The sequence below is a fragment of the Myxine glutinosa genome, unplaced genomic scaffold (genome assembly GCF_964187855.1).
Source record: "Myxine glutinosa unplaced genomic scaffold, kmMyxGlut1.1 SCAFFOLD_2610, whole genome shotgun sequence".
Taxonomy (NCBI): Eukaryota; Metazoa; Chordata; class Myxini; order Myxiniformes; family Myxinidae; genus Myxine; species Myxine glutinosa.
This window is the reverse complement of record NW_027618704.1, coordinates 5,821-23,716: the sequence shown is the minus strand read 5'-3', so window position 1 is coordinate 23,716 and position 17,896 is coordinate 5,821. Positions and strand designations below refer to the sequence as shown.

Below are 17,896 nucleotides of genomic sequence, written 5' to 3'. Positions count from 1 at the left end.
AAAGATCTACATAGGTCTATGTCCAAGATGGGGAACAGTGTTCATCAATCAACAATATCCCATTCCGTTCACAAAGCTGGCCTCCATGGACAGGTAGCAAAAATAAGCCATTAATGATAGACGCATCTCAAAGCTCATATGGAGTTTGCGAAAAAGCATCTTAATGATACTGCAGGCACGTGAAGAAAAGTTTTGTAGTCAGACGAGAAAATAATTGAACCTTTTGGCCTAAATTCAAAGCGTTGCGTCTGGTGCAATCCTAAAACTGCACATCACCCAGTTAACACCATCCCTAATGTTAAGCATGGTGGTGGTATAACATCATGTTATGGAGCTGCTTTTCATCAGTAGGGACTGGCAAGCTTGTCAGGACAGAAAGGCCAATGGATGGTGCAAAGTACAGGAGAATCCTTGATGAAAACCTGCTTAAGTCAGCCATGAATCTGAAACTGGGTAGGAGGTTCACATTTGCGTAGGACAATGATCCGAAGCCAAAGCTCAAGCCACACTGGAGTGGCTCAATAAGAAGAAAATAAATGTTCTTGAGTGGCCATGTCAAAGTCCTGACTTGAACCCAATTGAATATTTATGGCGAGACTTGAAGATTGCAGTCCAGCAATGACATCCATCAAACTTGGCAGAACTGGAGCAATTTTCACATGAAGAAAGGGAAAATATTTCACCATCTCTCTGTGCAAAGCTGGTAGAGTAATTCATCTACATGTGGCATTATTGGTTGGGGGTGAATACTTTTGCAGCCCACTGCACTCTGGGAGAGAGATATGGTATCAAAATATCACTATCGTATTGAACACTGCTCACACTATCCAATGGTACTAATACTTCCTCTGCCATCGACATGAAAGAAAAGTCCAATCTTGAACCGGCATATTCTGCCACATATAGTGCAAGTAAAACCATTTGTAGCTTGATTCTGAGCATTGACTTCATGTCATATTTTCTTGAGCTTGGAGGAAACATTTTGCTTTGAAATTTTCAAGACCAGTATAACAGGATTTTTCTCCATTTATTCCGGTCAAGCGCATCATGCTGACAAGAAGCAATGTCCATTCAGCAGGCTTCAATGTTCGATTTCCATGTATCTATAAAGTATGGACTTCCCACCACCATCAACACACCCATGAAACTTGGTCTTTACATGAGCATCATGGTACCAACCGCAATCTATGCCGGTGAGACATGACAGTAAATGTGATAAGGCTGGACAACTTTCACCAGCAAGGTATCCACAAGATCATGGGCATCACCTGGAGAGACCACATCACCAATGAGGATGTCCTGGCACAGAGTGGACAACAGCACCAGAGAGGTCATGGTCAGAGTGATATTGCGACGGAGACACATCTGAGGTTGGAGGTCATGTCCTAGGACTACCCGAGAGTCACCCTGCTAGAGTCACTAAAAAAAAATATAACCACCTTTAGAGGCCATTTTTCCCCGCAAAGCAGGGGTTGGCCTTTTTCGGGAACCGTGGTTGTTGTTTTTTTTGGTCCCCTTTTTGAAGCAATGTTTTACGGCCAGATGCCCTTCCTGCCGCCAACCCTTTTTGTCGCCTTTTACAACAAGCAGAGAATTACCAGTGAACTGGTTCTCAATTTGCCGACCTCGGAAGGATGACAGGCTGAGTCAAACCCCCCTGGCGTTAATTCAGCGATCGACCGGGATTTGAACCCAGGATCCTAGGATCCTAAGCCGGCATCCTAGCCGCTAGCCCAACACCAGGGACTACAAGATAAGAATCACTATAAGAGTCACTATTGAATGGATTACACCTGGCGAGAAAAGAAAGAGAGGAAGGCCAAAAAAGACTTGGAGCCTGAGTACCTTCAAAGAAGACTTGACTAAGACAGCAACCACCTGGAGCTGAGCGAAAAAGCTGGGCTGGCTTGGAACCAGATTCAATGGAGACCATTCGCTGCCCAATGTCACAAGCGGGACGGGAGGAACTAGCTAACTATATCTCGTATGTCAACCACAATTCCTTGTACCATCTTTTAATTGCCCATATAACACCAATAATGCATGCAAAATTATTTTTATAAGTACTGTATTGTGTGTCAATTAAATTAGTCATTAAACTTAAAAACTTTACAAGCAATTATTTTCTAGAAGGCTACGTAGTGTCACTGCAATCCTTACCCACATGCAGGCCTCAAGCCGGACTTTTGACATGATGGTCCACAAAGTCATGTGCTCGGGCAACACGTCACCGTTGGGACAGATTATCTCATCTGGGTAAGGCGGCTCAGGGAAGTTTACCGAATCGCACTCGTATGCCGCCAATGTCACCGATGCTATGTGTGGGCCCTGAAAATATATCGCACAGCCAAACAGAAATGTTAGCAGTAAAATTACCTCCAAGTAAAACTATCAAAGTTAATATTCCGTTGTCCAAATAAGATCCCTCGAATATAGTATTGTCAAACTGCAATTTACTATCTTGAATAAAAATGGAAGCTTCTAGATTGACTTCATGTAGATATCTTTCCGGTTTTACAATTTTAACTCTCACCACTCGAGATAGCTGAAGATCAATCTCTAAACGTAGCACAGTAGACAAGAGTAGCTGCAATGCAACTCCTTGCCACAAGTATGTCTGTGGTGAAAATGTAAGTTGAACCCAGGTGTGACGCTCACTTAAACCACTGGGCGGTGTCTATAAGACCTCGGGACGTCCGCGACTCGAGGCCACTCCTGCGACTTTATCCAATGACATGTAGAATTGAATGGTACGTACCCACTTATATTCTAGGCTTGCTTGCATTGACTGATATATCCAATCTTTCTCATATGATGCCTTGATCCTGACATATATGTTGCATGGTGTATTTTACAGGATGATGTTACGATCTAATTGAAATTAAACCTATCTATGGACGAGTTGTGGATCTGGTTGATTTTTCACAACACTTAATTTCAATTATGATCTTCGGAAAGGGCGGGACACGAGTCTTGCGATGGCCGGATGAACGCAGATCACAGACGAGCGTTCCCGACATTCTCTGCGCTCCTGCGAGGCCCACCTCGGAGAAGGATGACCGGCGGAGGACCCGTCGAGCTAGCTCCAGCTACGGAGCTCTGACTACTCTCGCCGCCGGTCTGCCTCAAAAGGACCGGATGCGATGGGACGTCGCAAGCCTTTTTGCGGGACCGCGTCGACAAAACGCAAACTGCTCTCCTGAGGCCCGAACGCCGGAGCAGGCATGACAGACTCCGGCAAGGCGCCTGCTGAAGGAGGCCACTGGGAAATGTCCTGGGCCGCAACCCCGTCGGAACGACGGACCCGCTTGGCGCCGCAGGTACGAGTCAAGCCTCGGTTGCTCGAAACGCTAACGGCTCCGTCTGAGAAAATCATCCTAGATTTGCGTGCCTCGGCCCGAGATGAGATTCCCACGCGAGTGATCACGACTCCCATGTCGGCCATGCCTCCACACGGCCGGCACACTCCGACCACTCGCTGCTCGGTGGAACCACCTGCTCCGCGCGAATCGCGCACTGCTCGTCGGGATCACGCCGTGCCTCACACGGCCGGCTCACCCTGACCACTCGCTTCTCGGTGGAATCGCCTCCTCCGCGCGGATCGCGCACTGCTCGTCGGGATCACGCCGTGCCTCACACGGCCGGCTCACCCTGACCACTCGCTTCTCGGTGGAACCACCTCCTCCGCGCGAATCGCGCACTGCTCGTCGGGATCACGCCGTGCCTCACACGGCCGGCTCACCCTGACCACTCGCTTCTCGGTGGAACCACCTCCTCCGCGCGAATCGCGCACTGCTCGTCGGAATCATGCCGTGCCTCACACGGCCGGCTCACCCTGACCACTCGCTTCTCGGTGGAACCACCTCCTCCGCGCGAATCGCGCACTGCTCGTCGGAATCACGCCGTGCCTCACACGGCCGGCTCACCCTGACCACTCACTTCTCGGTGGAACCACCTCCTCCGCGCGAATCGCGCGCTGCTCGTCGGAATCACGCCGTGCCTCACACGGCCGGCTCACTCCGGCTGCTCGGGCCCTGCGCCCTTCGCGGGCACCACTCTGCGAGGCCGGCGATTCTGATCGCGGCCGTCGAAATCCCACCTACATGTGGCTACTCAACGAGGCCGGCGAACTCCGCTGCCCGGAATCGCCTCAATGGAGGCTCGCTTGGCACCATGCGAGGACTCGTCGCAGCACGGATGAGTTTCTAAGGACGTCGAGCGGGACCGTCATAGCCTTTCACGACACTCGGGCTTATGCTTATGATAGATGATCGTATACCATGTGTGTTCTATAAGATGATCGTATACCATGTGTAATCTATATGGCTACCTATGTTGAAAACTCCGGACAAAACACGGCCCGAAAGCTGAACAAACGAGACGCTACTTCCGATCCTTTGACCCGAAAGCTAAACAAACGAGACGCTACTTCAGGGCGTGATATGTATTCGATCCTTTGACCCGACAGCAAAACAAACGAGACGCTACTTCAGGTCGTGCAGTCTATCGCTGCCAAGCATGCTCGCCCTCTCGACTCGGTGTGCTCGCCCCTCGACTCGGCGGGCTCACCCTCTCGACTCGGCGAAGCCGCACTGGTTCAACGGGCCGAGCTCAACTTTCGGTTTCCCTCGTACGCGGTGCGCCCTAGATAATACTTTTCGCTCGTCGGCCGGGTTCGTATTCCGTATACCGATCTCGAGCCCGCTCGAATGCTGCTGCCCAATGGACGCGAGACTTTAGATTTCGGAGTGCTACTTTACTCCGTCTGGGGATACCGCTCAGCTGGAACTCGCCGTCAAACCCGCCCGCACGCGCCCGAACCAATTGATGACGTCATCGACTAAATCACGCGTTTGCTTTACAGCGTCATTAACGTAATTGCGTGCTTCACGCGATCTCATCGGGGATTCGTTTACATTTCCATGTACCTTGGTAAACTACGTACCAAATGTCCTTTACGTAAACGACGTAAACTACGTAACGCGGCGCTACCTCAAGGTCGCGCGCCCGCGCCGTTTAGGGAGTACACGGTGACCTCGTGAAATGGTGACATTGAGCGTCGCGCCCGACTCCCTTGTCACCTGCGCAAGTAACGGGGGCACCGTACTGCCTGCTCGCCCTTGACTCTGGGCTTGTTGTTTATCGGACAGAGCTCTTGGCTCGTATCCACGCACATTTCGAGACTGCGAGATGCCTCATCTGATTCCATTTTCCCTCTGCCCCAGACTGACTGTGGCTCAGACTGACCCAGACTGTGAAGGTCGTCTGACTTCGGTATGCAGCGCGCTGCTGCAACCTCGGTGGGGGGGGGGGGGGATCCCTGGAGGTTATTGTTGCTCGCCCGGATGCCGTCCGGTATAACGCCTCCCACCTCGCCCCTTGTGGGGACCCAGGATGACGTCCATGGATCTTTGTGTCTTTGAGTGAGTCTTTGTGTCTTTGAGTGAGTCTTTGAGTCCATGGATGGTCGATCCGAGCCATTCAATGAAGGCGTTGAATGGATGGATTGGTCGGACATCCGTGGATGGTCAATCCATCCGGGACATCTAGCATGGATGGACAGTCCATCCGGGGCGATGGCTGTCTTTGGGTCTCTGAGTCTTTGCGTCCGTGGATGGTCGATCCATCCGCGGTCCGGCTGGATCCGTGCCATGCAATGAAGGCGTTGAATGGATGGATCGGTCGGACATCCGTGGATGGTTTGTCCAGCCGGGACTCTCTCTCGGTTTGTGAATGGGACAATTCAATTCGCTTTGAATGGGACAATCCTTCCATCCGGGGCATCCTCTCGGTAGCCGGTATAGCCGATCTTCTCCGATCCTCCGCGCGCTGTACAGCAGGACAGGATTGCCATATGCATCCCGGAGGTTCTGCGCGCTTCGCTGGAGAGGCGCGTTTCGGTCGTTTTTGTCGTCCATCCGGGACGTTCTCGGCAGCCGGTAAAGCCGGTCTTCTCCGATCCTCTGAGCGCTGTACTGCAGGACGGGATTGCCGTATGCATCGCGGAGGTTCTGCACACTCCGCTGGGGAGGCGCATTCCGGTCGTTTTGTGCGTCGTCGTAATCAGCCATGCCGGTCGTTCGGGCAGCCTACGGAGGGCACCCGTGGCAAACGTTTTGCTTGAAACTATTCGCCGGAGCTTGTAATCCGTACGCGCTGCCGTCAGAGAGCGCTCGAGCCTCGTGATTTCAAAACAGGGGGACTCCGGGGTATCGCGTAACTCTCGTTATGGCTCTCGTCGGTTCTCTCCCTCGGCAATTCCATGACATGGATCTAATGTGGATCGACCATGTACCCTTGGGAGCCAAGGCAGGTACAGACTTACTGTAATGGACTTACTATAATGGCCTCCTGTCATGTAATCTTACTTACTGTTACAACTCCTAGGCCGGTACAGACTTACTGTAATTGACTCACACTGTCATGGCCTCCTGTCATGTAATCTTACTTACTGTTACAGCTTACTGTAAAGAGGCTTACTGATTTACACATCTTCCACATCGACACATCTGCCTGAAATGCGTTGCATTGCGACGAATGGACATTCGCTCTTCAACAAGGTACACCTTATGTAATGAGTTGCATATCGCAAAGACAAGGTACACCTTATGTAATGAGTTGCATATCGCAAAGGTACACCTTATCCAGCACATAGGCCTGTGAGACTAGACTATTGTGACTCACAGGCTCATCGTCTGCCAGTATCGGACATGTTTGCTAACCAGGCTATGAGTGCGCCTAGAGAACATCTGCCGTCCCTCCCTTCGCCTGATACACCCCTGCCTGAAGCGGTGAGGGCACTGAGGTGCCCCTCCGACACCTGCCTCCAGCGGCTACTCCGAAGCAGGGGACTCCGGATTTGGGGACGTCGTACCCGGTAGTTTCCGAACCTGTGCTGGCAGGGTAATTCGCCACACTGACCTCTACGGATGGACCGACTGACCTATACTACTGATAATGGATTTGTTTCGTATAGCGCTTTCCAGGAAGCCCTAAAGACGCTTTGACAGTGTGCGAAACATAACACAATGGCGCAAAGACAAGAATCAATAGGGATATTTCTTTGACACCCTAATAATGATATAATGACTTCCTCTGCCCATTAATGCTAACGCGCGCTCGCTTCCTGCCTAGTGGCAGCATAGTTCTAACGGCGGGGAGAATGTGGTGAAAATGTAAGTTGAACCCAGGTGTGACGCTCACTTAAACCACTGGGCGGTGTCTATAAGACCTCGGGACGTCCGCGACTCGAGGCCACTCCTGCGACTTTATCCAATGACATGTAGAATTGAATGGTACGTACCCACTTATATTCTAGGCTTGCTTGCATTGACTGATATATCCAATCTTTCTCATATGATGCCTTGATCCTGACATATATGTTGCATGGTGTATTTTACAGGATGATGTTACGATCTAATTGAAATTAAACCTATCTATGGACGAGTTGTGGATCTGGTTGATTTTTCACAACAATGTCTATCAAGATGGAGAAGCTGATATTCAAATTGTGCTCGGGCAACACAACACAACAAATACTTACCAAGTAAAGCAGGAAGGTGTGCAAGCCTGTGCCCAAGCCAAATGAAGACAGAATGCCCAACCCAAGCCAATAGACGCACCAAAGCACTTTCTTCTCCAAGTAGCGCACATACTGCACACACACAACAACATGCAATCACATTACAAATACCACAATAATATAAATTTAATTATCAACCGATTCAGAGACAGAATGATGCCCCGAAGGAGCACAATGCACAGTTGGTCGTTGCAACATTGTTTATACATCTTGCTCATTGACATCTGTAATAACAAGAGGGACAATTGCTTTGCACTACATGTCCCCTACTGGTCCCAATTAATGTTCTTGTTCCAAGCACTCAGCAATTGTGAGCCATTTACAGTAGGACAAATTGTTTTAGGTATGCAAAGCTATAGAATCAGTTGCAGTTTCTGTAACTCATCAGAATTAAGCCATGTACCAAGTTTCAGTTCAATATGTCAAAGGGTAAGGGGGGAAAAAAAAGTCTGGAAAACTGACCTATGTATGTGCATATAATCTATATTATAAAACAGGAGTGTCTGTCTATATGTCTATCTGTCTGTCTCTGTCTCCGTCTCTGTCCATCCCCAAACTACTCCCTCAGTTTTGGGGCTCACCCCACCAAACATCCTGTGGAACGTTTTGGGGTCCCAGCGGATGATGTAAGGTAGGTAGGTGTCAAAAATTCCTCCATAAAATTATGATTTTGAAATTAACTCAATACGAACCTGCCGCGAATCCGGAAACCCGATGTTGTGACTTACCAATATGGTGGCCCGCCATCTTAGTCATCTCACTGCACCTCACTGAGTTCTTAAGCCGCCATTTTGTTTCGGCCTACTCAAACGTGCCTTGCCTTGGAAACACGAGCGATTATTATCATTACACAATTTAAGCATATCTTCAAAATCTGGATTCGGATACGAGGATTGGATGCTGTAAACTAAATTACCGAATCTGGAGTGAAATCTGACAAAATTTACCATATCTCTCGATTTTATAGTAATTGTATATATGCATTTATTTAAGCGAGGCTGTGATTCTCATTCTCAGGTTAGTTTTTTTTTTTAATTGAACCTAATAATCGTTTTTAACTTAATTTTCACTTCCATGGGAACAGCTCGAGACGCATTTTTTGAATGAAACGTTTTTAGCAAAGAACAGTATTTTAGTAGTTGGGAAAGCTGTTACTACACACAACAACATGCATTTTAAGGCCATTTTCCCTGCCAGAGCAGGGGTTAGCCTTGCGGTCCCCATGACAATCTTCTCCATCTTGCCCTATTTTCTGCATCTCTCCTTGTTAACCCCCTTGCCCGCATTTCTTCTTCCACCATCTTTAGCCAAGTCTTTCTCGGTCTTCCCCATCCTCTACTTCCTTCTACATTAATTTCCATCACTCTTCTCAACCAGTCACTTTCATCATTCCTCAACACATGACCAAACCATCTCAAACTGTTCCTCTTCACAGCATCAATCACAGGCTCTATTCCCATCATCTTTCGCAATTCATCATTTGTCTTCCTCTCTCTCAACGATACTCCGCACATCCATCGAACCATTCGCATTTCCACCCTTTCCAACCTTCGTTGCTGCTCTACGTTCATTACCAATGTCTCGCTCCCATAAATCATAAAACTTCTCACACATGCAGCATACACCTTTCCCTTCAGCTTCAACGACACTCCCCTCCTCATCAGCACGCCACTCAGTTCCCGAAACTTCTTCCATGCACATCTCACTCTAGCAACCGTTGCCGAGTCTGATCCACCTTCTCCATTCAGCATGTCTCCGAGGTAGCAAAATGTTTTCACACCTTCCAGCGTCATGCCGTCTCCAAGATCCAACTCAACATTTCCTCCATCTGCAGCTCCCTCTGTGCACACCTTACATTTGAATGTAGCTGCCACACTGGTTAATGACCCTCTCAGACCACTACATTTTTGATGAACCCACTCAGCACACATTGTACATTGAATGGAGTTCACTCCGACACCCTTCCTGCACACAGCACAGGGCCACTTCCCAGTTCTTTCCACCTCACCACATGCTTTACCACTTGCCATCACCTTCGTCTTTCCAATATTCACCTTCAGACCTTTTGTCTCCATACATTCCTTCCACTTGTTCATCTTTTCCTTCAGTCCATCCATACTTTCCGCAATCAACACCAGATCATCTGCATAAAACAACTCCCACGGTAAACCCTCCTTTACGTTCCGAGCCAGCACCTCCATCACAGCTACAAATAGTAGTGGACTTAGTACCGACCCCTGATGCACTCCCACCTTCACCTCAAACTCACCACTGTTCCCGTCCTTCGTCCTTTCCTTTTTTCCTTTTTCTTTTTTTTCCTCGTCCTTTTTTCGTTAGTGTGTGACACTAACTGTCAAACATGGAGGAGGAAGCGTGATGGTCTGGGGCTCTTTTGCTGGATCCAGAGTCGGCGACTTGCACAGAGTGACTGGCTCCCTGAACCAAAAGGGCGACCTCAGCATTTTGCAGCGCCATGCAATACCCTCTGGTATACGCCTAGTTGGTCAGGGGTTCATCCTACAGCAAGATAATGACCGTAAACACACCTCCAGGCTATGTCAAAACTACCTTCGAGGAAAAGAACAAGACGGTAGGCTTCAAATCATGGAATGGCCAGCACAGTCTCCAGACTTAAATCCCATCGAGCTGGTTTGGGATGAACTGGACAGAAGGGTGAAGGCAAAGCAACCTACAAGTGCAACACATTTGTGGGAACTTCTGCAACAGTGTTGGGAAGAACTTCCCGAACAATATTTGATTTCCATTGCAGAAAGAATGCCAAGAGTGTGTTCGGCGGTTATATCTGCAAAAGGTGGCGACTTTGCCGAGTCAAAAATTTAAATTAAATTTTGTTAAACAAAATGATTCTATGATTTCTTTTTTTTATCTCTAATTGTTTAGTTCTTCTATGCTTAATTTCAGAGTACATTGAGACATTAAACTGCATAAATTTCAATAAAAACTTTTTAAAATTAGGTGTTCGAAAACTTTTGACCGATAGTGTATATATCTCTATCCCTCTCTCACCCCTCTATCTCTATCTCCCCCCCATCCCTCCTTATCCCCCCCACCTCTTAATATCCCAGTCAACAAAGCAATGGGTGGTATTTGCTTGTCCTAAATCAACATTATAACTCCAAGCACTCCTTCCCAAGTCACAGCTGATCCTCACCTCCTGATGTTCTCCCTCCATGTAATACGTCATTGTAAGCCCCACCAGCAGCATGGCAACAGCAGTTACATAGGCTCTCCACCTCCATAACCTGTCACACCGTAGAAAAGTGATGAATAAATAGTACAGGTCTTGCCACCATAGCAGTGCCGTGGCATTTATTTTTTAATTCAATAAGTTTTTTTCCAGTGGCATTCCATCCACTCTCCCCCTCCACCCACTTCCTGTTCCCCCAAATACCTCTTTCCATCTTTCTGCTCCATTGAGACTTCAAATGCCAACTTGCCAGCTGGAAAGGCTCTCCAACAACCAGCTCAGGGCTCCTTCACAAAAGCCAGCTGTGATAAGGCAAGCCTAACCTAGTCTAAATTTTCCAACTCTCCTCTCTCCCAACAGGACAAACTCACTTCAAGACCAAATCAGGTCTTACATTTGCATCATGTGATCCACATCTGCACACAATGCTTCTTTTGCCATGTAGTACTGTAATTAAAACAGCAAAAAAAAATTTTTCAGAAACCACCCATCAGTAGGCCAATGCTCAGTAGGCCAGTAGGCCAAGACAGGGCTTCATAATCATAACTCTCAAATATAAACTCGTACTAGATACCCTATGAACCTGTTAAGAGTCCTGACATCAAGTCATCCTGGGAATTCTTCTGAAGAAATTTGCTCTCACTCATGCACAAATTTATCCCACCCCATCTTCAGTCGTCATACCCTTCCTCCTGCCGATGGTGCAATGAATCTTGTAGTAAGGCAGTTGCCCTAAAACAACTGCCAAATCCCTCCTCCAAATCAGGTCCCTCCTCCAAATCATGGTGGCTTCTGGTCAAATATGTTTCTGGTGTTTGTTCCCCTTCCACCTCCTCCCTTACCTCAAACGGCTACACAGCTGACACTGCACACGACAAAGCTGAATGCCTCAACTCTGGTTTGGGACACAAGATTTTGAGGCAAACACAATCGCTCTCTGTACCCACCTTACCCAGTCATACCCAGCTGCTCCTGGACTCTGTGCCCTTCTCTCATGACAAGGTGGAGAAGTTTCTATCAAACCTCGAGTCTGATTCTGCAACTGAACCAGACGGCATTAGCCAACGAGTCCTAAAATCCTGCTCTGCCGCTCTATCTCACCCTCTCTCTGTTCTCTTCACCCTCTCTTTTGCTCAAGGTCATCTGCCATCTGCTTGGAAATCAGCAAACATTACCGCTTTACACAAAAAAAAGGTGCAAAAACAGATCCTTGCAACTACAGACTAATCAGCCTGCTCCCAATAATCAGCAAAGTCATGGAATCCATCATTGCTTCTGATATTAAATCCTTCCTCTTCTCCAATGGCTTTATCTCAGATCATCAATTTAGATTCAGCCTAGGTCATTCTACTAGCCTGGTGTTGGCTTAGCGGTTAGGGTGCCGGCTTGGGATCTTAGGATCCTGGGTTCGAATCCCGGTCGATCACTGAATTAACGCCAGGGGGGTTGACTCAGCCTGTCATCCTTCCGAGGTCGGCAAATTGAGTACCAGTTCACTGGTAATTCCCTGTGTGTCGCAAGAGGCGACCAAAAGGGTTGGCGGCAGGAAGAGCATCCGGCCATAAAACATTGCTTCAAACAGGGACCATGGTGCCCGAAAAAGGCCAACCCCTGCTATGCAGGGAAAAATGGCCTCTAAAGGTGGTTCTAGGTCATTCTACTCTGGACATTCTGCTTCTGCTGTCTCAACAATGGATGGAGGTCCTCAATGCCAAACAGAAAATCAGAGCCGTCTCCCTCGACATATCTCGTGCCTTCAATACGGTCTGGAACCCCGCCATGCTCACCAAACTCTCCTCTTATGGTATCCATGGAGATTCACACATGGCTTGCGGACCTCCTCTCCTGTCGTAGTCAACATGTGGCTCTCAATGGAATTCTCTCATCTCCTCTTCCTGTCCAGACTGAAGTTCCTCAAGGCAGTGTTCTGGGCCCTGTGCTTTTTCTGATCTTCAATGACTTTGCCGACTCGATAAAAAATCCTCATAACTTTTTGCTGATGACTCCACTCTCTGCTGCTCCGTATTTCAACCCCCAGATCGGCAGGCAGCAGCCTCACCACTCTCTGCAGACCTTGAAGAAATCAGAAACTGGTCAAACACGTGGAACATGTCTTTCAATCCTGACAAATCTCACACTCTCACAACGTCTCTCCGAAAAGACCGTCTGGAAAACCCTTCCTTCTACTTTCTCAACAATCGTCTCAAAGAAGTTCATTCACTCACGATTTTGGGTCTCACTATCTGCCATGATCTTTCCTGGGAAAATCATATTTCCAAGCTGGCCTCCCTCCAAAGCCAGTCACTGACTCGGCATCATCTGTTGTGCGAAGTCCTTCCTTGTGTTACGGATTCGTCACTTCCGTCATTGTGGTTTTCATCCACTGTAAGCATTTTTGGTTCCACGTACTATTATTGTTATCGTTTAAATGAAATGGAGATAACTGTTTTCAAAAGGTAAAAAATTAGTGTTTTAAAAGAAACCGGAAACCGGATCGGGAGGAACCGGAAGAAGAAGAAGAGCAAGAAAAAAGCGGAGCAAGTGAGGTCGGGAAGAAAAGCCAAGCTGCTTTGAGTTCTCGAGGAGACACTGGCGAACGGGGGTCACGAGCGAACTTTGGGTTTCCTGGGAAAGGGATTCCTGTGACAGAGTGGTTATCGCTGTGACAGATAAACCTGCGTGACAGGTTTTGCGGTTGATTCCGAAGAGAATCGTTTTTGGAGTGCAGGTACGCCTCCAGTATGGGCCCGTCGGACATTATGCCTCGCTCCCGCCATTTCGCATCGCTCCAGCCTTTTCACCTCGCTCCAGCCATTTCACCACACCCAGCCATTAGCCTGGTTTGCATGTGTAACGTGGATTTTGATTGGGAATTTGTCATTCTCCGTTTGGGAGCCGTTGAACGTTCATACCCGAAGGTGTGATTTCCCAGTCGCCTTTTGAGGGCACCTTTGCGCCTCTTTGGCAGCGTGACTATCAGCCGAACTGGATTGTGGTCTCGATACAAAATTTTTCTTGCGATCACCAGAGCGTGGATCGACTTTGGCTTGGTGCCGGGACAGAGACTTTGGGAATGTTATTTTCGCTCACTTGGAGCACAGTGAGTTATATTGTAAGAAACTGATGGTACCATCATAGGAATGATATAATATTTGTTGTACAATTGATTAATATTGTTCTTGTGCTGTTATTCTTGTGTGACCTTAATACAATACTTGTTTTTTGGTAACAATTGGTGTGGTTTCACCATTGGTCATTGACACACAGAATAACACATCTTTCTGCCGTGACTCCTTTCGGGGCTCGGAGGTACACCGTGACTGGGGTTTGGGAGGAGCACGGAACGCTTGGCATTACTGATGTCACCACAAACAAAGCTTTCACCCCCAGCTTGATGAAATACTGATCTCCCCTTTGGGCTGGTGCTCCTGCCTCACACATAGCTCGGCTTCATGCTGTGGAAACCAAAGCTTTCAGAATCATTGGTATCTCCTGCGATGAAGCTGATTCTGAGGGCCTTTCACTCTCTCACCGCAGGCAGGTTGGTGGTCTTTCTATCTTCTACCGACTCATCTCCGGCCTAGCTCCCCCTGCTCTGTCTGTGCCCTGTCCCCCAAATATTCCTTCAGGATGCACAAGATCTGCCAGCAACTCTCTTCTGGTGAAACTGGCAAAAACAAGACTCTCTGCTCACCTTCACTCTTTCATTCATTTTTTCCCCCCCACCTCTGAAACAAACTCTCACACTCTCTTCAATCCCACTCCTCCCTCCAGGTCTTCAAAACAGTCGCTCACCACCATCTAATATCTTCGCCCATCCAAAAGTTTGATCTGTTCTGCCCCGTTAATCCACTCCGAACCCACCACCTTCAAATTCCGTTTTCTTTCCTGAAAGCATTTTAGCTCTTATACGAGCCACGACTAAGTATATAAAAAAAAAATTAGATTTCTCCATCTGGAAGGCATTGCAAGATAAGGATAGCTTTCAATCCTTCCAGAGAACCCAGAAATTGTATCTCAGTCTTGAGGCATGCGAGAGAAATGAACAAATTGGGACTAAAGAGCAATCTTTCAGCATTTTCACTTTCTTCCCAAGTCACAGTGGTATTTTGGCAAGTTGGTATCGTTATCGATGGTGCATTCCTTCTCTACCCCCCTCACTACCTTTTCATGACCAACAAACTTTGACAAGGGTGAGTGACAAATGTTCCATCAAATGCCTGTCGCTAACCTCTCGAGCATAATCCTTGCACCATCCACTTCCGACTCGCGTTTCTTTCCTACCTGACACCTCTGATCTGAATATAACTTCTGCAATCAATGGCAATTTATTTGTAAATTTTATCAGTTTTTAACACTATCTAAAATGCAGCTCGCCTTGGGAATCGACATGCTAAAACGATCAAGGATTTCTCAAAATGTCATTTGCGGACTTGCCTATGCCAGAATGCAGTGTGTGACCTTTTTCAGGCACCTTCCCTTCCCTTCACCCACTCTTTGACAGCTGATACCTACAGGATAGAATACTGCAGCTCTTGGTTAGAAATGACCCATTCATCTCCTGTGGCTCAATGGTAGAAGAGGTTCAGTCTCTGAAATGCCCCGACTTATTTTTGGCAGGCCATGTTTCCAGACGGGCCTACATGACCAGACAACAAATGGACATTCTTCATTGTGCCGACTTCTCCATTGGCCTTTTTGATGCTGCAGACTCCAAGAAGAATGAATCACTGGCATCTGTCGCTATGTAGGGGTGCAGGGCCACAATCATTTTTTGGCCCACAATCATTTAAAATTTCTCTGCATGTAATATATGTAAGACTTGTACCACTTTCTTTCTCTTCATCATCTATCCTGCCTCAGCTTCCCCAGATAGAACATGTTCAGATGACAATCCTCTCTTGATTTGATGCAAGGCAATGCAGCTATAGCCAAGAAAAAACATCTCCCCGCTACACCCCCCCCCCCCCCCCCCCCAAAAAAAATTCACTGGTTATCGCAGGTTCCTACTCAAAATGGATAAATAAAATTACATTTTGCATTTATTAAAAAATAGAAGAGAAAAAGACGTTAAACAAAAATCACAACAAAGAAAAGGAAGAGGACCACAAAAGATATTGTCATCGGAATGATATTAGAGCTGGGCATCCTTTATCAGCCATGTGCAAGGCATGACCAGGCAAAGACCATAAAATACATACTGCATCACTCCTTCGCATGCTTTCACACTGCTCTCACGCAGGAAGTATTGACATGTGGTGATTGGCCGACGCCAGAGCACGATGCCCTGTCGCTCCTTGCGCTCCTGTTGGTGTAGCTTGTGTAGAGCGCTCAGCGCTGCCTTGCCCACTATGGGTGTGAGGATGGAGGGGCGGGGGCAGGAGGCACATTACATTCGCATAAAAAATTACGTTTGCACTTGCCATTAGGACCGGGGAAAACGATGTGGCATACTTGTGGGAGAAGGAAGGCCATTTGATCCATCAGACTTTCTTTGCTTCGTTTTTTCTGCGGAGGAACCTGCCAACCACGGTACAAACCTGAAAATGGAAAGGGTGAGGGGGGGTGGCTTGTCAAACATGCTGTTTTTGTGTCCATGTGGCATGTGTTGATGACTGCAAGTATGTTAAATAATGAGGACAGAGCTTTCAGATTGTCTGAAGCTACTCGGTATTTGAGGTCTGGATTTTCCTTCTTGATCTATTCTATGGAGTGTCAAATTAAAATTTGATTTCTCTTGTGACAGGGCTGTGTTAAAATGGGTCACGAGGACCAGATTTATAATTGAGCTGTTTTTTTTACAAGGTCCCAAGGCTCGTAATGGAGCTGCCATTTACACATCTCAACACAAATAGACAAACTGATGAGACAAACACAGCTGCTGAGCTTGGAGGAAGTGCTGTCACTTCCCAGAACACTCTGGGTACCAGTGACGTCACAATAATGGCACCGCTTTTCTCACCGCACTCAGTAGGGCATTTCCTCAGGAGAAATTCCCTCCTCCCCATGGATGCCAACCTATGGTGATTGACAAAAAAAAAATCTCACTGGACACTTATCTTTGAGCTGTCAAGTCTGAGTTCAATTATTGACCCGACTGTAATCCATCGGACTTGGTGCTTCATATGCAAGGCATCCAAGTGTGCCATCCCACGGATGGACATCAACGTGAGGACCCGTCTGCAAGCATTAGATAGCGGACGCAAAAGGCCCCAGTGTCATTCATAAAGAGTATCGCCGGCACTCTGAACAAATTACAATGTCCTACCAGCTCCAGTTAGATGTCAGGTCTGGTCAGTCAGTTTGAGAAAGTTTAGCCAATCTGCCTCTTGTGGCCTGTCCTGCAAGGTAGAATTAATCAGTACCAGTAAAGAAGTAGTCATAAGAGATTTATCAAATAACTGATGTGAATGCAAGTTGCATTTGAGTAGTGACAAGAAGGTTCTCTTGTGCCCTCATGACAAATGAGAGCAAGAACAGCATTTTCATCTTCATGTTCTCTTGTGCTCTCATTTATCGAGCAACATTGCTTGCATTCCTCTCTTAAAACGACTTAATACCCCGCGCAAAGCTAAAAGAGTGGTTAAGCAATTGGTTCACTTTCTCTGTCTGTCGACAGACTTCAGTTTATGATAGAAGCACAGAGGAGTGAAATAATAAGCTTATTCCTACTCTGTCTACCTGTCAATGTAGTCAATCTGTCAATTGACCTGGCAGTCAATCAAAACTGTAAATCATTCCAAACAGGAAGCTTACTGTTTTTAAGGACATCATAAAGGAGAAACCTGCACAAAAAGCTGATTACACATATTAAATAATGTGGTATACCAGACGCTGCTTCAACGGCAGTAAACTTCTGAGAAACCATTTTTTATACATCCTTTAAAATCTTTAATTATATTTCAATTGAATTATATTGTTACGAAACCGGGTTTAGGGGTTTACCATGAGGAGACTTCTTGGACTCATCCCAAACTCAGGCCCTGGGGCCACCAGCCACGGATAAATCTGCGGTCTGGCGGATTGCTCGTCAACTACAAACGCCAATTGATACCGCCAAACATGGCAGAGCCTTTGCTCGTTTACGAAATTGTTACCTACTTCCG

General features: G+C 47.3%; 1 protein-coding gene across 7 annotated transcripts in view; it reads right to left on the bottom strand.

Annotated features, from left to right (window-relative positions):
* The window catches only part of VMP1 (vacuole membrane protein 1), a gene marked incomplete at its 5' end in the record, with an annotated part of 29,472 nt that extends 13,142 nt beyond the window's left edge, over window positions 1-16,330 (bottom strand). For 4 of the 7 annotated variants that reach the window (XM_078769458.1, XM_078769459.1, XM_078769460.1 and 1 more), the window contains 5 exon segments: window positions 2,161-2,328; window positions 7,544-7,654; window positions 10,755-10,845; window positions 15,992-16,139; window positions 16,245-16,330. In XM_078769458.1, coding sequence (XP_078625584.1) covers window positions 2,161-2,328; window positions 7,544-7,654; window positions 10,755-10,845; window positions 15,992-16,139; window positions 16,245-16,330 — 604 coding nt within the window. 7 annotated transcript variants of the gene reach the window in all.
* Window positions 16,331-17,896: the final 1,566 nt, after the last annotated feature.